General features: G+C 39.6%; 1 protein-coding gene across 9 annotated transcripts in view; it reads left to right on the forward strand.

Annotated features, from left to right (window-relative positions):
- NTNG1 (netrin G1) overlaps positions 1-17,757 on the forward strand; it is a 156,804-nt gene that overhangs the window by 54,933 nt on the left and 84,114 nt on the right. For all 9 annotated transcript variants that reach the window (XM_040565176.1, XM_040565168.1, XM_040565169.1 and 6 more), the window contains exon 3: positions 12,823-13,463. In XM_040565176.1, the coding sequence (XP_040421110.1) occupies positions 12,823-13,463 (641 nt within the window). The remainder of the gene's footprint in view (positions 1-12,822; positions 13,464-17,757) is intronic.

Raw genomic sequence — 17,757 nt, forward strand, 5'->3', positions numbered from 1 at the left:
TTAGGAGTCAGTGCAACCACATAACATCTGCAAATTTATACTTCTGGTAACAGTCTGAGTACACATCACCTTAGGAAATTGTATGTTCTTCAGAGATGTGCCGTTATTTCTTATTATGGATATATGTAATATGGGAAATTACACAAAAATCCCCAACACATAACCAAGTTACCAGCTTATCACAAAGTTTCCTACCTGTCCTCAAAAGATACCATACATTTGATTGGATTACTTATATCAGTGCAGTATTCTAATGTGGACTTGATGAGTGCCTTCATTCTCTTCCAAAGTACTACGTGCTATAATCCGAATGCACAATTCATTGTGTGTACTAATACAACATCTCTTCACTGTATAATGAAATTCAACATCTAAATTTGTTTCTCTAAGAATTCCACATTATGTGGGAATACACTGTGATTCATTAGAAACATTTATTTTACCATCTTGACAAACTAAGGAAGGCAAAACAACATAGACCACCTTTTAAGAGAAATGAGATGAAATTGAATTTCACTTACAATTGTCATCTTTGTTTATGTTACTTTTCCATCATCATTTTCATGGTTCACATACACACAAGGGTCCTCTGAGTCTGGGAATTCTGTGAAAAAATGATCAAATACAACAAAAATGAGTGCAGATTCTATTGCAATAGAAAGAGGGTGGGTTTTTTTAATATATTAAAACCAATGTTTCTGCATAACATCAGCAATTCTAATTGTGGTGTTTGACATTCAGCGTTAATCTACTGGCTCTAAAGCTTATTAAAATGGCAGTAGACACAGTGGTAATACAGAAGCAGGTCAGAAATTCTGAAGAATAATACTGACATTAAGAATCAGAAATAAAATTACAGTTAATATAGAAATACAATTTTGCATTAAATCCACAGGCATAGAATCAATAATACTCAGGAACAGAACGAATAGTGCCTACAGATGCAGACAGTTCCAGAAGTGCAGCTGAGACATTTCCAACGAGAATTTCTTCTCTTTAGTTCCCTTTATTTGTTGTCTGGCTCTGCGTTTTCTTCTCTCTATCACATCAGCCAGAAAATTAGTACAAAGACAAGAATTCTCTTTGCAAAAAGAGATCCATGGGGCAAAGGGAAATAGTTTGTTCCTGGCCTAGCCACCACTCAAGTGAGTGCTCATTACTCACCTCTGTGACTGATCTTTCCCAGCTGTAACTTTGCAGGCAGCTCAACTGCAAATCATTGAGATCTACAGCTAAAAATATGCAAAACTAATTATCATATTACTTGAACATGGGTTTTAAAACTTTTGTAACTTTAGGTGACACAGTTTTGCTATCCTTATTTATAGCAAATACACTACATTACTACATACTGTTGCATGAACAACCCACTGAAAGCACTATCAGTGTGTAAAATAGGGGCAATCGTTTATGGAGAAAGATAACTTGCCTCAGCTTAGCAAAGCCACCTACTTTCAATGATAGCCAAGTAAAAGATTATCATAATTTGGAGAATTTACTATTGAATTGCACTCTTGTCTCATCATGAAGATTAATAAAATACCAATTTATTTTGGTAGCGCTCTCATGAACACACATATTATTCAGTGTAGTCTTTGCAGGCATTTGAGTAGACCATCTCTGAGAGGATAACTGTCTTTTTGAAAGAAAGCCAAATGACATACCTACACCACCACCACCCACCTATGTTTTGCATCACATTTGACAAAGAAGTTATTTAACTATTGCCACTACTCAGGAATGGTCTACAGCAGTCAAGCATCCCACAGAGTAAGTGAAAATAATCCCATGAAAATTATTAAAGCAAACTGTGGTTTGTGACAGGCAACCATTAAGGAATACCATGGAGGATTTGCTACTCCTCTGCTCATTGTCTCGCCATGTTATATAGTCAATATCCCACAGATTATGAAGACTAGACACATGACTATTTGTTCTAGTTGTACATTTAGGCAAGAAGATAGCATTTAAGTTGGAAGTAAAATCTGTTCCCCAATGGTGAATACTTCAATAAGGAATGCGTCTTTACAAAGCCAGTTATGTTTGGATTTCGTTTCCTCCCCACCCTCCCACCCCCCCTTTTCTTTTTAGTACATGGACTTGTGTTTCAGTGCATGAAAATGGCTTTGTATGAAGTCTGTCAATCAGTATAGCTTGATACAACATATTTTGTAATATCACTCTTCATCATGACAGTTTGCCAGTATTCAGAGTAAAATGTAAAACCCACAGTCACAATGAGATAATGTAACTTGCCTTCCACCAAAATCAGCTGTACTCTCAAGGTATAGCATATCCCACAGTTCTAGTATTCTTCCACTTACAGGAAAGAATAAAATTTTCAGGTAAAGCAAATAATCTGAAGCACGTTCAGACACCTGCATGCATACAGAGAGGGGAAAGTAATGCATATAGAAAAAACAAAATCCTTTACACTGGAACTTCTATCAAAGAATTTGCAAAACAAACATCCTCAGTGCAGGCCTCAGTAGCATTTGCTGCTACTGTTTACATGTGCAGGAAAGAACCCAAATTTGCTGTCCTAAATCCTGCTGTCTTTTGGAGTAATAAAATCCTAATGATGCCTTGAGGCAACAAGTAATGAAAATAATTTTGTTGGGACAGAACTGGTTGTGCCCAAGTCCAATACACATTTATGCCCCAGGAATAGTTTTTTACATCATAAATAACGCTCACACATCCAAGTAGCTATTTGTATATATAAATGATCTTTTTACAGATAAACACAAATGTGACAGATTAGGCATAATTTAGCTCTTTGTTCACAATTTAGGGTGCATTTTCACATTGCCCTTAAGCCATTCAATCTACACCACTTCACTTCTGTCCCCAGCTGTTGTATCCCTTCTGGCACTCAAGTAGGCAAGCAGTACATCAGATCAGACTTGATTCAATGGAAAACAGACTGAGAAAATAAATCCTTGCTTTCCAGACACTTCAGCCCTCTCATCTTGTTCACCACACAGTAGTATAATTGCTAGGTATAGAGGTGGCACAATTGGTGGTTAAAAAAAAAAAGTGGGAGTCTCCAAGTTTGTAAGAGACCCGTCTCTGGAGACAAACTGAGATCTGCCAGCTTGGAGCCCCTCAGCTCACCAGCAGGAGCACAGGAAGAGGGACTGAGGAAGCAGCACTCTGTTAAGATTGCAGGCTGATGCTGGCTAGAGGCAGGGGTGGGCCCACAGCAAAGGTACTGCTCTGAAAGATTTTCCAGTGGGTCCACTGCAAGGTGCTGGACCAGAAAAGTGGCACAGTAGGAAATTTTCAAGACTTCCCATAGCCCCCAACCCTGCAACTTAGAATAGCTAGCTAAGCATGTGCTACTTTAAAGAATAGCCTTGTTCTTATTTAGTGTGAAATTCGCTGTAGCATCTGGAAGCCCTTGGTCTGTTCTACAGCAAGGGAAAGGTAGGGCCACAAGCAAGCGCCTGCAGCACAGGTTCCTCCCTGTGCACACCTGCATGTGTACAGCCCTATCCCAGCCTTGCAAATGTGGCCTTCAAAGCTTCTGATGGCAAAACATCTATTTTTAAAAATATCGTAGGGCTCTAACTGCAATTTGAGCTTTGCCGAATCTGAAAACTGCCAAATTATGAAGCATTAATTATAAATTATTACCTTTCATGTTATTCAGCCAGCCAAGTCAAACATGCAACTTGAGCTATTGTATGAACCACATGAATAAGTTTTTGAATAAGTTTTAAGTTACTTTTACACATTCCTAGTAGGACATAAGCATTTCAGACTTTCATTACCTGGTTAGAACCTGCACAGAAGTCAGAAGTATAGAGCTTAAGTGGGTGTAATTTTACATTTGTTTTCTTCATCTTTATAGCAACTGCCTGTACTTTTCTTGTTACTCAATATTCAGGTATAGTAGGAATAAGCAAAAAGCCTTTATAACTTAAAAATTATTTTCTGTTTTGCATTATACATTATTGCATCCTGCTTATGTAAAATACTTTTGAAATTTTAATCAAATATGGTAGCCTTCAGTTCCACTCTAAATAGTTGGATACTGTAGAACAGCTGTTTGCTATTAAATAGCTTTAACAGTCAGCTTTGGTGGACTGTCAGCTAATTCTTGAAGCTACATTAATGGGTTACATAGTATTTTAGAAGCCTTCTGGGTTGAAAAATACCACAGCAAAGAGAAAACAGGTTTTCAAAAAACAGGTTTTGTGCATCTTTCTCAGTAATCAAATATATGCAACGTTTAACTATTTGTGTGACAATTTCAGTATGGCAAGTTTTTGTCCAGCTGTATTATCAACAGATGACTTTTAAACTGCATGGAAACCTATCCTATTATATACAAAAACCTTGGCATAATATAGATAACCAGTGAGACCTTGGTGAAAAACAGTTTTTAGTGTAACTCCCTTTAAAATAGGGACACAAAAGTCATGATAATTCTCTGCTTTTATGACCCATGTAGTTTTCATTTAACTCATTACAAAACATCATGCTTATTTCTCAATAACTAAAGATTTTAATTGTGTTTCTGCACTACTTATTTTCAAGCTCATACAGTAGTTAATATATACGTGACTGTTTTTAAGAGCTGCGATGGATGGTCTATAAAAAGAACTGACCAAGGTGCAATTGCTGAAAGCAGTTCAGGGGAATGTTGCACCAAACATTGCATAGTAGCTCTTCAGATAAACACCACATCAGCTCTCTCTTCTGCTAGCTTCATTTGGTTTACACAGAGGTCAAGTTGAAACTCTTGGCCTGTATCTGAAGGTACTCAATTGCTGGGACCTATAACATCAATGAGCCTTCGCAGATGTTACTTGAGAGCTGTCCTCCTGAAGAAGGAGGAAACCCTACCACAAAAGATGGAGCTTCCTCAGGAACCCATAAGAAATCTCAGAGCAACCTTCCACAGAAGTCACAGCCACCACATCCCACCTGCCTCCATGACTTGCAAGGCACATTTCATCATTTGTCTGAGTGAAATAAAAACAGAGTAGTTATTTATGCCACCTACCAGAAAAGAACCGCATGGTACTCACAAACGTCTGGCACAGAGAGAAGCACCAGCTGAGCACAGCTTTCAGTAATCATCCACCCTACCCAAGAGGGTTTGGTAGTCCACCCTCACCAGCAGGGTGCAACAGCCCACACAGACTACAATGCAATACTCCAGTTTGCTCACTCTGTAACATTTCCTGAAATTTTTCCCAAGACAAGATTTCTACGCTCTCATTACTTCAATCTCATACTCAACTAGTCGAAATCTGCTCCACTGTTGCTTAGGGCAAGCTAGGGATCTTTGTGCTACTTCCATCTCCTCACTCAGAGCATATCTCCACACAATTGATCAGAAGCAGAGTGGCCCCACACTGGGGAAGAGGACCACCTTCACCAGTTGTGCCCTTACCAATGGTGGGGTGGCAAGGGGGCACACATCCTGCATGGCCAGGAGTCCCAGCAAGCCCACTGACAGCCCCAGGCACAGCAATGGCTGGAGCAGGGTCATCCATAGAGCCCCATCAGGAGCAGCAGGAGATGTAGCTATAACACAGATCTGAAGCCCACCCAGGAGAAAGAATCAGATAGGTGCCCTGGCTTGAGTTTAAGTAGGGCCTGGCCAGGGGTCCACATGGGGCTGGTCAGGGTCGTTAAGGCCTGATGGGGCACACCCTGCCCTCACAGCAGATTTCTCAGTCTTTTTGCCATCCACAGATGTCCCTTGTGAACCAAAAATCTGAATGCAGTTATTTCTAGTCAAAATAAAATAAAATAAAATACTGAGATTTTCTTCGTGTTCCCAGCACCCTAATTCCCTCTGCCATCACAGAGACGATTTAATGTCTCAGTTGTCACAATGCCCCTGTTCCCTTTCTGATCCACCACGGTAACTGAGACCATCCCTCAGTAAGGCCACACCAGCTTGCTTGTGCATGGCCTTTTCCTTGCACAGAGATAGCACATTTCAACTGTCATATTTTAGACATGTCCTTTTTTGACTCCCTACCTCAGTGGCTCCCATTCTAAATTCATGGATAATGGAAAATAATCAAAAAGAGCAAGGAAGATGAGATCTGTATCAGACCACTCAATGTAACGTGAGTGGCACCCTTTCCTGCTGGGGACCCTGCAGGGTGGCAGCATGGCTGCATGAGCTGATCTAACAAAAATGCACAGAAAACCGCTGAGCAGGACCGTGGTGATCTATCTCCTCTGCTGCTACGTCTGAGGAGGCCTCTAATAGATGGGCTGGCTTTGCCAGGACAAGTGCCAGTATGCTGACAGGAATGGATGTTATGTCCCTTGTGACTTCAGTTTCTCAAACCCAAATATGCGTCCAGCATATAAAGAAACTTAGATTTTCTTGGAATTGTTGCCATATTGTTTAGCCAGAGCTTAGCACAATGGGGTCCCAGTGGTATGCACCTCATGATATTACAAAAGCTATAAATAGGAAAGTGATTATATTGCCAGATACCTGCTGACACAAGAGGAAAACGCCAATATTGAGTTTCTCAAACAACAAAAATACACTTGGGTCAGTGTCAGTAGATCTGCCATAAAGTATCATTAATGCCAGAATCACCAAGTGGTCAAAATAACATCAGCAAGTTTGCCAAGTCAAAGATCGCCTCAGAAGCATAAAATTGTCAACTGGGAATGAGCAGGCTTTTCCCCAGAAAAAGTGGGCAGAGTTAATTCAGAGGAAACAAAAATCCATTAGACTAGTCAAGTAATTTGAAAAGCATTTAGAAAAATAAGTATCTTGAGTAACTAAAAAGAAATAATGTTCTGATAGGAATTAAGTGCCTTTGCAAATGTGATCATATTATACCAATGGTGATATGGTAATAGTTCTGCTAAATTTCTCAGTAACTCTTCTGTGAACTAGAAAATTCCAGAAGCCCGAACAGATTTAGATGATATAATTTAATTCCCTCTTTTCACCAAGCAAATTGTGCCCTGTGTTCCTGTTACACAGTGAAGAAGGGCCATGGAAAGAGGGAAATACAGTCTTCCCGTAATGGTGATGCAAATTTTAAAATGTTTTTCCTGTGATACATTTTCAGCTACTAGTATTGGAGAGAGGGATGATCTAATAACAATAATCTGAGAACTACTCTGGGTACCAGGAATGCCTTGAGGTGATCTGCCATAAGGCTTTAGAAGAAACAGTGCAATATATTCAGGGATTACAGAGTTCATCATGCAAAGGCATTTCTCTCTATTCTGAGCTATATGTAAATTTGGGATAAGATCCCTACCTCATGGAGCTATTGTCATGAAGATTAATTAGTTAAGCCTACGTTCCACAAGACAAAGTGCCAGATCTTTAGAGACTTAAACATCTTTAAAAAAAAAAATCTGACTTTTAAGGGCCTCCTTGCACTGCATTTGTTTCAGGATCAGGACGATAATCTGCAATGTATTTTCAAGCTTAGAAGTGCACAAAGTTGTTAAGTATTATTATTTATTTTTGGTCAGTCACATCCTCCCTAGTTTAATCTTTTTAAGTCTCTCCAGAAGTTATTGATTTAAACATTCTTTTATTTTCTTTTTGCTGTTTTTGGTGAATTCACAGTGTGCAGCCTGCAGCTCAGAGTTCAAAGTGCTTGTCTGACCATCCAAATGCCTCTCACTTGGGAGCTGTGTGAGAGCATCGAATCTTCCACTGAGATTTTAGCACTTTTTCTTTTTTAACTTAAATCACTTTAACTTAAAATGCTGTCACTGCGGTGATGAAAGGTTATTGATGGTGAATTGTTCTCGTCTACAGCCATCCCTGTATTCATCACAACAATAATTCTACAGACATTGACCAATATACTCTCAAACTGGCTAATGGATGTAGTGATAACATGAATTATTATGCGACGGATTCTGTGTCTTGCCAATCGACTAAACTGACTATGTGCCCTTAGACAGAGGACTCCTAATGAGTAGTATCTCCCAGTTAATGGTTTCATAGTCTGGCTGTGTAATAGTAAACACATAACTAGAAATTACATGGAAAATGTAAGCATTAGGGCAATTTTTGCTATCAGTTGTTACTGTCCAATTAGTCATCTGCAACGTACAGCGTAGTACTGAGTGGAAAACTTGAAATGCCCTTTTGGAAAGGAAAACAGAAATACTCTATTATTTCTGAAAGTGTGACTTGAATGCAGTAACTTACTGCACAGCCTCACTCCACGTTTGATTCAGACTATATTTATTTATTATCTAGCGCATCTGAGCTAACTACCTTGAGGCAGCAGTATAAAAATAGGTTGCTGTGACTTGCTTCTTGAAAATTTATTTTGCTCCTTCTTAAAATCTTGGCCTGCTTGACCTCAGCAGCCTTCACCAGTTTGAAAATGCAAGTTATAATCCTCTGTAGGGATTTAGCCAGGTGTCTATTACAGCATGTAATCTGTGATACAGCTTCCAATATTCACGCTGAAGAAAGGTTAAGCCCCCCTGTCTTTGTTCCCAAGTAGAAAGGTCCATGAGGTGTTAGTGTGGACAGGAAGCAGATTGAAAGAAGCAACATCTTCAATCAAGCCCTAAGCCTGTGTATATGCCATTGAAGGGCCTCCGTGATGGAGGCTTCGCCTGAGAGGCAGCAATCGTATTTTAACTCTTGAATAGTAGCTGCAGCACTGCTGCTGGCTGCCCTGGTGACGTTCAAAGATCACACTACTACTGCTAGACGTCTGTTTTTATCCTAAATCCTTAGTCAGGGGTCACTGTCACTAAGTTGTGCCCATGGGTACACTTGGTAAGACACCATAAGGCCTGGCAGGGAGACGGGACGGTGCCAGCGTCAGCCAGGCCCTCAGCGCCTAGGGGCCTGCAGGCCTCTTGCACAATGCCGAGCGCCTCTGACAGACTTTCGAGCTCACTGACACAGACACTGTGTGTGAACACAAACCAAATTCAGCTTCTTGAGGGGAAACCCTCCTGGGACCAGTCGGTCCTAGTCAGCAGCTTCTTAGATAACTCTGCCTTTTCCATTCGTGGCTGAACAGGATCAAAATGTGTGGTACAGCTGTAGGCCCCTGGGCCGCAGGGTAGCACCTGCAAACAGGCACTTCCCAAAGTCCAGACTGCTAAACTACAACAGCAGCAGTTTTGGTAATATTTTGAATTCCATGGGTGACAAAAAATAATAGCAACTTAATTTGACTGCCTGCAAGGAGCTATTTAATACCAATCTCCAATTACTGTACAGCAAAATAGTGGGTTTCTTCTAGATGGTAGTGGTGTTGGGAAGGCCTCAGCAACCTTTTATGCTAATTGGCAGTAAAGTGTTTAGAAGTATTTATTAGTGTTTAATTATTTAGAAATCTCTTAATGGCATAAATATCATTTTTAAAAGTTATAAATATTTTCCACCTTGTCCAGCTGAAAAGCTGTTGCTCGGAGGACTTAAATTAAGATCTATTTATGGCAGCCTGCTGGTCACAAAATTACTTACCGCTGCTAATGCTCTGGTCTTTTAGATGTCTCCAACACAGAATGTGCTTAGTTTTGACAAATCGGGGGATAGTTTCTCTTTGTTGTATTCATTTTACTGAGATAGAGGTCTTAAAGAGGATTATCACAGAGATGAAGACATTAAAATACATAACTAATCCCAGTTAAATTAATTGTTTTCAAACTAATATGTACTGAGGGACTTTTATGTACAGTAAGACATCTTTATGCTGTTTTGATAAAGTAAATATGACTTAACATGTAAATTATGTTTAAGATTAAATAGAAACAATTTAAAGCCAAGTTATTGGTAGAGAAAATGGGATCTGACTCTAAGCCTCTGAACCAATAGTCATGTTAAATATTTCAAAATGACTGACAATATGACAATATTTCATCAATGACTGACATGGCAGGAGGCAGAGGGGAACTTACCTATCAATACCATTTGTCTCCCCCTCCCTGTACTAGAATTCAGGACATTTATTTTTTTGAGCTTGCATTTGCTTATTATTTTTCCTAATTTCCTCCTCAGGACACTGAACTCCACATTGGTTATTTTGGTGTCATCAAATTATTCGTACCTTAAAAGACAATTGAGTGGTATAAGATTAAAAGAATAATTCGGTTTATTGGGGAGGATGTGCCAAAAGCTTTTTACTAGGAGTCTCATTTGCAGTGCTTTTCTTACACCAGGGTTTCGGCAGAGTTGTGCCACTGATGTTATTGCTGGTAACGGTTTAGGTGCAGGAGAGCACTGTCATTCTGACCTGTGTCTCATTATACTCTGCCATTAACTACTGCCAGTAGTGCCATCTTTCCCAAAAAGCTGTGTGCCCACAGAGATGTAGAGCACCATTCAGTAGCAAGCAAATGCTAATTTTTAGCATTCACTGTATCCATACAATCTGGGTTACCTGCTCAGAGTCATAAAACATCCCTCCTCCTGTACCCAGGGGCTAGTGGATCAGAGTAGCTTTTAGTTTTTAACATGAATCACAACAGCCTCACTATCTGCTTGCGCTGTAAGAAACCAAAGCCATTCCTCAGCAATGCTTAACACAGGTCTGCAATCCAATTTATTTGCTATGTTTCAATACCCATGATCTCTCAATGAAGTGGCTTTTGCCAAAAAGATGACAGAGCATATACATCATAGGTATGCAACAGTTTCATGGTGACTGAAGTGACCAGACTTTTCTAGGAAACTTCAGAGAGGTATGGCTTATGTAATTGTGAACATTTACTGCAAAAATCAGATTTACACTATTCAAAGTGTATTGAACCCTGCAGATCTCACAGCACGTAGAGTTTTCCTAAGGAAAGGAAAAGGCCTAATTAAGGTGGCAAGTCCTTGTGTTTGTGTCTGATACATTAAATCGAGCTTAAGTAATAAAAAATTCAGTCTTTTATTTATTCTGCTTAAAACTTATTTTTATTTTGATTTTCACTGTTTTATTCAAAAGGAAGGAATAGAAATAGTAACTGTGAGCTTGAAATCAGGAAAACTGTAACAGGAACTTATTATAGACATGTTTTACATCATATTTTCAGTTACAGCTACATGTTTTGAATCTTTCAGTTTAACGAGCACGGTTCTGCTTTTCAAATAACACTTTTTTTCCTTAACTTCAAGTCTCAGTGAATTGATCTTGGAGGTCTCTTCCAATCTAGATGATTCTGAACCTGTGCAGGTTAGAGGAAGTAGGAGAGGTCAAAGCAAGTGCTTAAGTCCTTTTAAGGACTTAAGGTCCTTTTAAGCACTTAGTGCTTTAAGTCCTTTTAAGCCTGTGGGGAGGTCAAAGCAAGTGCTTAAGTCCTTTTTCTTGTGTTTCATGGGAGTATGCCATGGAGCAGAGCAGTGAGCAAGGTGGAAACTCACGTTTGAAGCTCATTTCACACAGTGGATGGCACTGAACAGCCTCATTGCCCTGAGGCCTTTAGATGGAGAGAAGCAATAACTGTAATTATAAGAAAAGAAAAGGTTGATTATCATACCAGGGCTTGTTCTATTATCGGGGTAGGTGAGGAGAACTCTGATTAATGACAATCACAGCTACAGTTAAGCCTATATTCAGTGCTGCTAGATACAGATATGTGCAACTTTTTCCCCAGCAGTTCTGACCATCAGTGAAAAAAGGCATAGCTTCTTCCGCACTGAACGCACAGAGAACATACAGAGCAGCAATTGTTCTCCGAAACAAATGTAGAATGAACAAGTAGCAAAATATTAATGTACTGTTGAAAACCTAAATTAGATGGACATGATTCAGTGCAGCCTACAGGGTCTGATATCTTGGCAACTGATGCAAGATATTCCTGATCTGCAGACAAAATATCCTTTGTGAAGAAGCAGAAGATTGTAGTGTGCAAGTTAATGTATCAAAAGGCCAGGAAGAGAATAATTCACTTTCACCTTGCTACAGAGGACAAGTAGCAGTAAAAGCTGTGCGTTATTGGCAAGCTCTTTTTGTTGCTGTTTTTAACTCTGCCCACAGTTCAGACCTCCAGCCACCTCGGCAGCGTTCCAGCTGGAGCTGCTGACATCTCCCACCTAATCAAGTGGTGGATTATCTTGTCCTGATAAATTGGAGCCTGTGCCTCATGAAAAGTCTTTCCTGAAGTAGTTTGCTACCCTGTAATAAGATGGCAGAAGTCTGAATCAAGCCCCAGAGCTTGTGGTGCACTGTTTTTTCTAATGACTTTTGGTGAAGAGTGTCAATGTTTTAAGGGAACACAGTGCTAGGCTGGGAACAGAGTTAAGCATGCTTAATTTCACATCCAGGTGAAAGGAAACATGAAGCTGTACTGGGTGTTGTTTCTTATAGAGTACATAGGGACTATACTGCTGCCTTCAAAACATTTGACCTCATATTACTTCTTTTATTAACTGAGCTCTTGAGGAACTTTCTTAATTTAAAAAGAAATTCTTTCTGGTTGTTGCATCTTTCTAAGAGTCAGAGTTACTGAACTATAACACTTTCTTACTCTTCCTGGTCTTTGTGACTAGATTGCTGGTCCAAGTCACCCACACACACTACCAAAACCTTGCCATGTAAGCTCGATACAAGAGTAAATAAGCTATTTTCTTTCTCTAAAACATACTGAGGAAAATGTTTACATTACAGAAGCAAAGGTGCTGTATATGTGTGTGTTTGCATGTATGTTTAGTTTAATAGGTCAAAAGTCAGAATAAATCTAGTTAAGATAAAGATTTAAGATAAATCCTTGCAAGCGTTCATTTCTTCTTCTTGGGTTTCACTCCTGAAGAAAAAGCAGCAATTCTCATGCGCCACGCACAAAACATCTTCATGCGTCACAGTGACTGTACTGTGCCTCTTGTAATGCTGTTTTGCTCTTTTCTAGGGGAATCCCTACATGTGCAATAATGAATGTGATGCGAGTACCCAAGAACTGGCTCATCCTCCGGAACTGATGTTTGATCTTGAAGGAAGGCATCCCTCCACATTTTGGCAGTCCACAACTTGGAAGGATTATCCAAAGCCTCTTCATGTTAATATTACGCTCTCCTGGAACAAAACCATTGAGCTGACAGATAACATAGTTATCACCTTCGAATCTGGCCGTCCAGACCAAATGATCCTGGAGAAATCCCTCGACTATGGACGAACATGGCAGCCCTACCAATATTATGCCACAGACTGCTTAGATGCTTTCCACATGGATCCAAAATCAGTGAGGGATTTATCACAGCACACAGTCCTAGAAATCATTTGCACAGAAGAATACTCTACTGGGTATATGACAAATAGTAAAATAATCCACTTTGAAATCAAAGATAGATTTGCTTTTTTTGCTGGACCTCGGCTTCATAACATGGCTTCTCTGTATGGCCAGCTTGACACAACCAAGAAGTTACGAGATTTCTTTACCATCACGGATCTGAGGATAAGATTGCTTAGGCCAGCAACTGGAGAAATATACGTAGATGAGCAACACCTGGCACGCTACTTTTATGCAATTTCAGACATAAGGGTATATGGAAGGTAAGAGAATACAAACCTTTAGGAACAGGCACGTGTTTGTTTTCAGAGGTTATGCAAAACTGTTTATTTCCCCAGATGTGACAACAGTATCTACCGTAACATGTTCATTGGCAATCAGGCTCAGTTGGTGTGTTTCTGATAGTACTAGAAGCTTCTGACTCAGTGGTACTAAATCATGGGGGTTTGATGTCACTAGCCTGGGAAGCCCTAGATGTTGGGAAGAGAACAGTATTCACAGTTTCTTACATCGGCTTAGGAATTCACCTTGACATTAGGACACTTTTCAGGACCTCTCTTTCTGTTTTTATACAGTTGGCACCTAATCTAGTGGCAGTTAACTAAAAAGAGAGATTCCGTTCTACAATTTTTTTCAGGCCTTTAATGCAAGATATGATTGATACAACAGCCCTTGCATGGACTAGGGCAAACTGTGTACAAACAACAAAGGCAGCAGAAATGAGTGTCCCTTCCTTGTACTTTAATTAGCTCTGAAATGCAGTGAAGCTGAAGTAGAATGTAAAAATGAACAGTGTTTTGGAGAGCATAAGACTGATTTGAATATAACAAAGATTATTACTCATCTGGGTTTAAGACAGATAATCCCTCTGTGGCAAGCAGTGGCTGGTATCAGGTGTCATAGACCCAAAAATAATATCAATGCAATGACATCCCTATCGGGAAATTTTCTTCCCAACTCAAACTAACAATTAACTGATGACCTCAGGCAGGAGGGTGATGTCCTTAACATGTCTTGGATGACAATTTTTTCAGAAGAAACAAATGGGACCTGCTCTATTAGTAATTCGCCCAACTCTCAAACATACTTTTTCCCTTTTCTGTGTACCTTTTACAGAATATTTCAAATCTTCCCTTTTAAAAGCTTTATTTATTTTTTTAAGAGAAGCTAGATATCAAAACAAACAGACAAGCTAATGTATCCTGAAAGGCCATGGTATTTTTTCCAGACACACAAATGATAGAAAATTAATAGAGACAGTGATTATTTAAAACACTAGTGGTTTTATTTCTAGAAACTCCCGTAGTGAGTTTGCCATTTTCTACCTTTTTTATACAAGCCTTTCAGGTTCCTAAGCATTTCCATGATATACAAATAGATATCTAAAATCAAAATAGAATCAAATTACTGTGAGGTAATCTATTGAAAAAATATTCCTCTAAGTTTATACAAAAGAATTGCTGCCACATACAGACTTGAATGTGTAAGCATTTTTGCACAACCATAGATTTTGCATGTAGTTACAATGTTCTGTCCACACCAAATACATATGCGTACAAACAGAGTTATTAATTCAAAGTGTAAAATTACAAGATAAATATTCCTGTGTTAAGAATTCTTACTGTACTGATTAGTTATACTGTAAATTTATTATTATTTATAAGTCTCTTGGCAGGACTAAGTAGATCATGGACAGCTTAGGATAGTGTTTGAAATAGTTTAGTAATACTAAGTATACTTTACTAATACTAAGTATGCCCAGTATATCCAAATTAACATGTATGTTCTACTTGATGTGTATCCTTTCTCCATGTAGCTCCAAATAGGTTACACGTACAGAGGGATTATATCAGAGCTCAGGATTTTAAGTTCCTCACACTTTAAGAAAATGCTGTTCCCCATTTGAAAACCCCAGAATGCTGGAACTTGGTCTGCCCTCAATTAGACCATCAGTGCCTTGTCAAGAAAGCATTTGAGGTGCATAAAGGGTGCATTGCATGCAAATTAGAAACAGAAACCTTTCAAACACATTTAGGGTACAGATATCTCGTGAAAAATTACCTATAAAAATGAAACATAACTGTACAGAGAACTTATCTTTTGCTGATGCTTGTTGTTTAAATGCTACAGTAATTGGATACGCATTAGAAGAATCATCTGATATGTAATACTATCTAACAAGATTAGATCCATGTGGATTCTTATCACTCTTCTGCTAGTGAGAACAGCTCTTTAGGGATTTGGGGTCCTTTCCTTCAATATATAGTGAGCCCTTCTCATTAAATAATTTATGGGCTTGCTTATTGCTAGGTACGCATGCTCTGATTAGTTGTTTGCACCGAAGGCAACGTGCAGTAGGCCATTGTCAGCCAGTTCGGGTTATTTTTGGTCTGCTTCCAGAGACTTGATAGGGTCCCCCTGGAGAGTCTCCAAACCAGCATTGCAGACCATGCCCTCCCTGGTGTGCCCTGGGCGGTAGCGGTGGGCGTGGGAACGTGACTAAAGGGAGGGGGCAAGGGTTACAAGTGGTTTTGTGCCCATTTCTGATTCAGCTGAACTTTCCAGCCCTCGCACATTAATCTAGGATGTTAACTGGAAACCAAGGTATAATAATTACTTGCCACGGTGGTTCATATTCAAGGCTTTGAGACGTAGGTATTTATGTGCATTTAATAAAGCTGGACCAGACAGGATTCCACGAGGAGGGGATACAAAGAGACGATGCCAAAGAGCTTGATGTGGTGGATGAGTGATGCTAGCAGACGCATTTTGAAGCTAGTCTTTTGCTGCAGAAACATAACCTGTAGGTTAAATATAGTTAAAAATCACCAAAGTTCATAATAGCACATTTCTAAAGGCAGCATAAAATTTAACTTGTTTCACACTGCATTTTAAGGATGAATGCCAGTGAAAAACATCTACCTTAAAGCTGTCATATTTAAAGTACAAGATGCTGGGGTAGTTAACTCTTCACAATGAATTAAAGGTAGGATATTTGCCCCACTTAATATATGGTTTGTTTTGTCATTGCTTTGCACTTTGGTGTGAAATAATTCTGATGTATGCAGCATTAGAGATAAAAATCTGTGTGCTCTTGATGAACGCTTCACCTCCTCTATTACTACTTGTTTATTCATCTTCAATTTACCACTTTCATTGTGTGTTTATTAAGATGATGAGAAAAGGGAAACCTGGTTGTTAGCAATTTCAGCAAGCCCATTGTGCTCACATTATTCAAGAAACCTAATAATCCACGTGAACTAATTCTGACTTACTGATGGTCTGCTTTACTAAATCAGGGTGATTTTTTCCAGTGAATAATGGACGATGTAGTGTGCCAGTACCTTAATTAAAGAGAGCCTCTCTTAGTCTTGATCTCATTTTAATTTACAGGGTAATACTACAATAATATCACTAATGGAAGGTACATTAAAGGGCATCAAGTAGCATTAACTGTATTAAATTATGGCACTTGTGTTAATTAACTGCTGAAGCAAGATGGGCCTAATGGCTAGAAAGGTCGACTAATGCATAAATAAAGTCTTCTGGGATGGGAAACTAGGAACGAGTAGACATTTCCCCCCTCGCCTTGTCTCGCAGCAGAGACTCAGAGGGCACCCCGTGTGGTAACCCCAGGAAGGTTCCTCTCCTCTCACTGCGTGAGGCGGCGGATGTTCTGTGGGCGCTGCATATCCCAGATGCCATGCAAAGGACAGTGCTGACAGTAAGCTGCGAGGCACAGCGCGCTTATTTTATTTTGTAGAAGTTCACTAAAATGCTGATAATAATTCCTTTGAAGTCAAGCAAAAGATTCCTAGCAGATTTTGGGTCAGGCTGCTAACGGTTTAACCGTATTCATTCCAAAATATTTTTGGTTTAACTGTTACGTTGTCAATAACATGCACATTTATGCACCATAAATTAACTATGATTTGGGATGACAGTTTAAAAAAAAAATGCCCCAGTGGGTTACAGAATGAGTAGCTAGCTAAACCAAAGAAAAATATCCTCCCATATTGTTCTTTCATGATTAGTTTTTGATCTAAGAGCCAACAGTTTCTTTTTGACACTAGAAGACCCAGCCTCTATACAATGTTATTAAGCCCTTTGGAATTTATTTTTATACTCTTCTCGCCTTGAAGCTTCTGTATTTAAGCTCCAGGGTTTTCTGACCCTGTCTCAGCTACGCTTGCAGTTCCAGCAGTAATAGAAACCTCTAACTCGCAGTACATACGTGAAAAATATCCTCAGTTTTAACAGTTTCTTGCTCTCACATTATCTCTTCTAAATTTAATCCGCCTCAGAATCTGAAAAAATTACTCTCAGGGAAAGCATATTTGCTACTTCAGGGCTTGTTTTTGTTTTGGTTTGGTTTTTTTTTGGCCTGTTTAGTCAGCCTGCCCTGCAGTCCCCTGTGACGGAGGGGCCCGCTGCCTGCAGGCACGCAGCCTCGTGCCCCGGCCAAGCTGTCGTGGCCCACCGAGGCCACCCTTAGCCCATGCCCAGGGCTGTCCCACACCACCCCTCCATGGATGGATCAGTTGGGTTCAAGCTGGT

This window comes from Cygnus olor, chromosome 8, assembly GCF_009769625.2.
Source record: "Cygnus olor isolate bCygOlo1 chromosome 8, bCygOlo1.pri.v2, whole genome shotgun sequence".
Lineage (NCBI taxonomy): Eukaryota > Metazoa > Chordata > Aves > Anseriformes > Anatidae > Cygnus > Cygnus olor.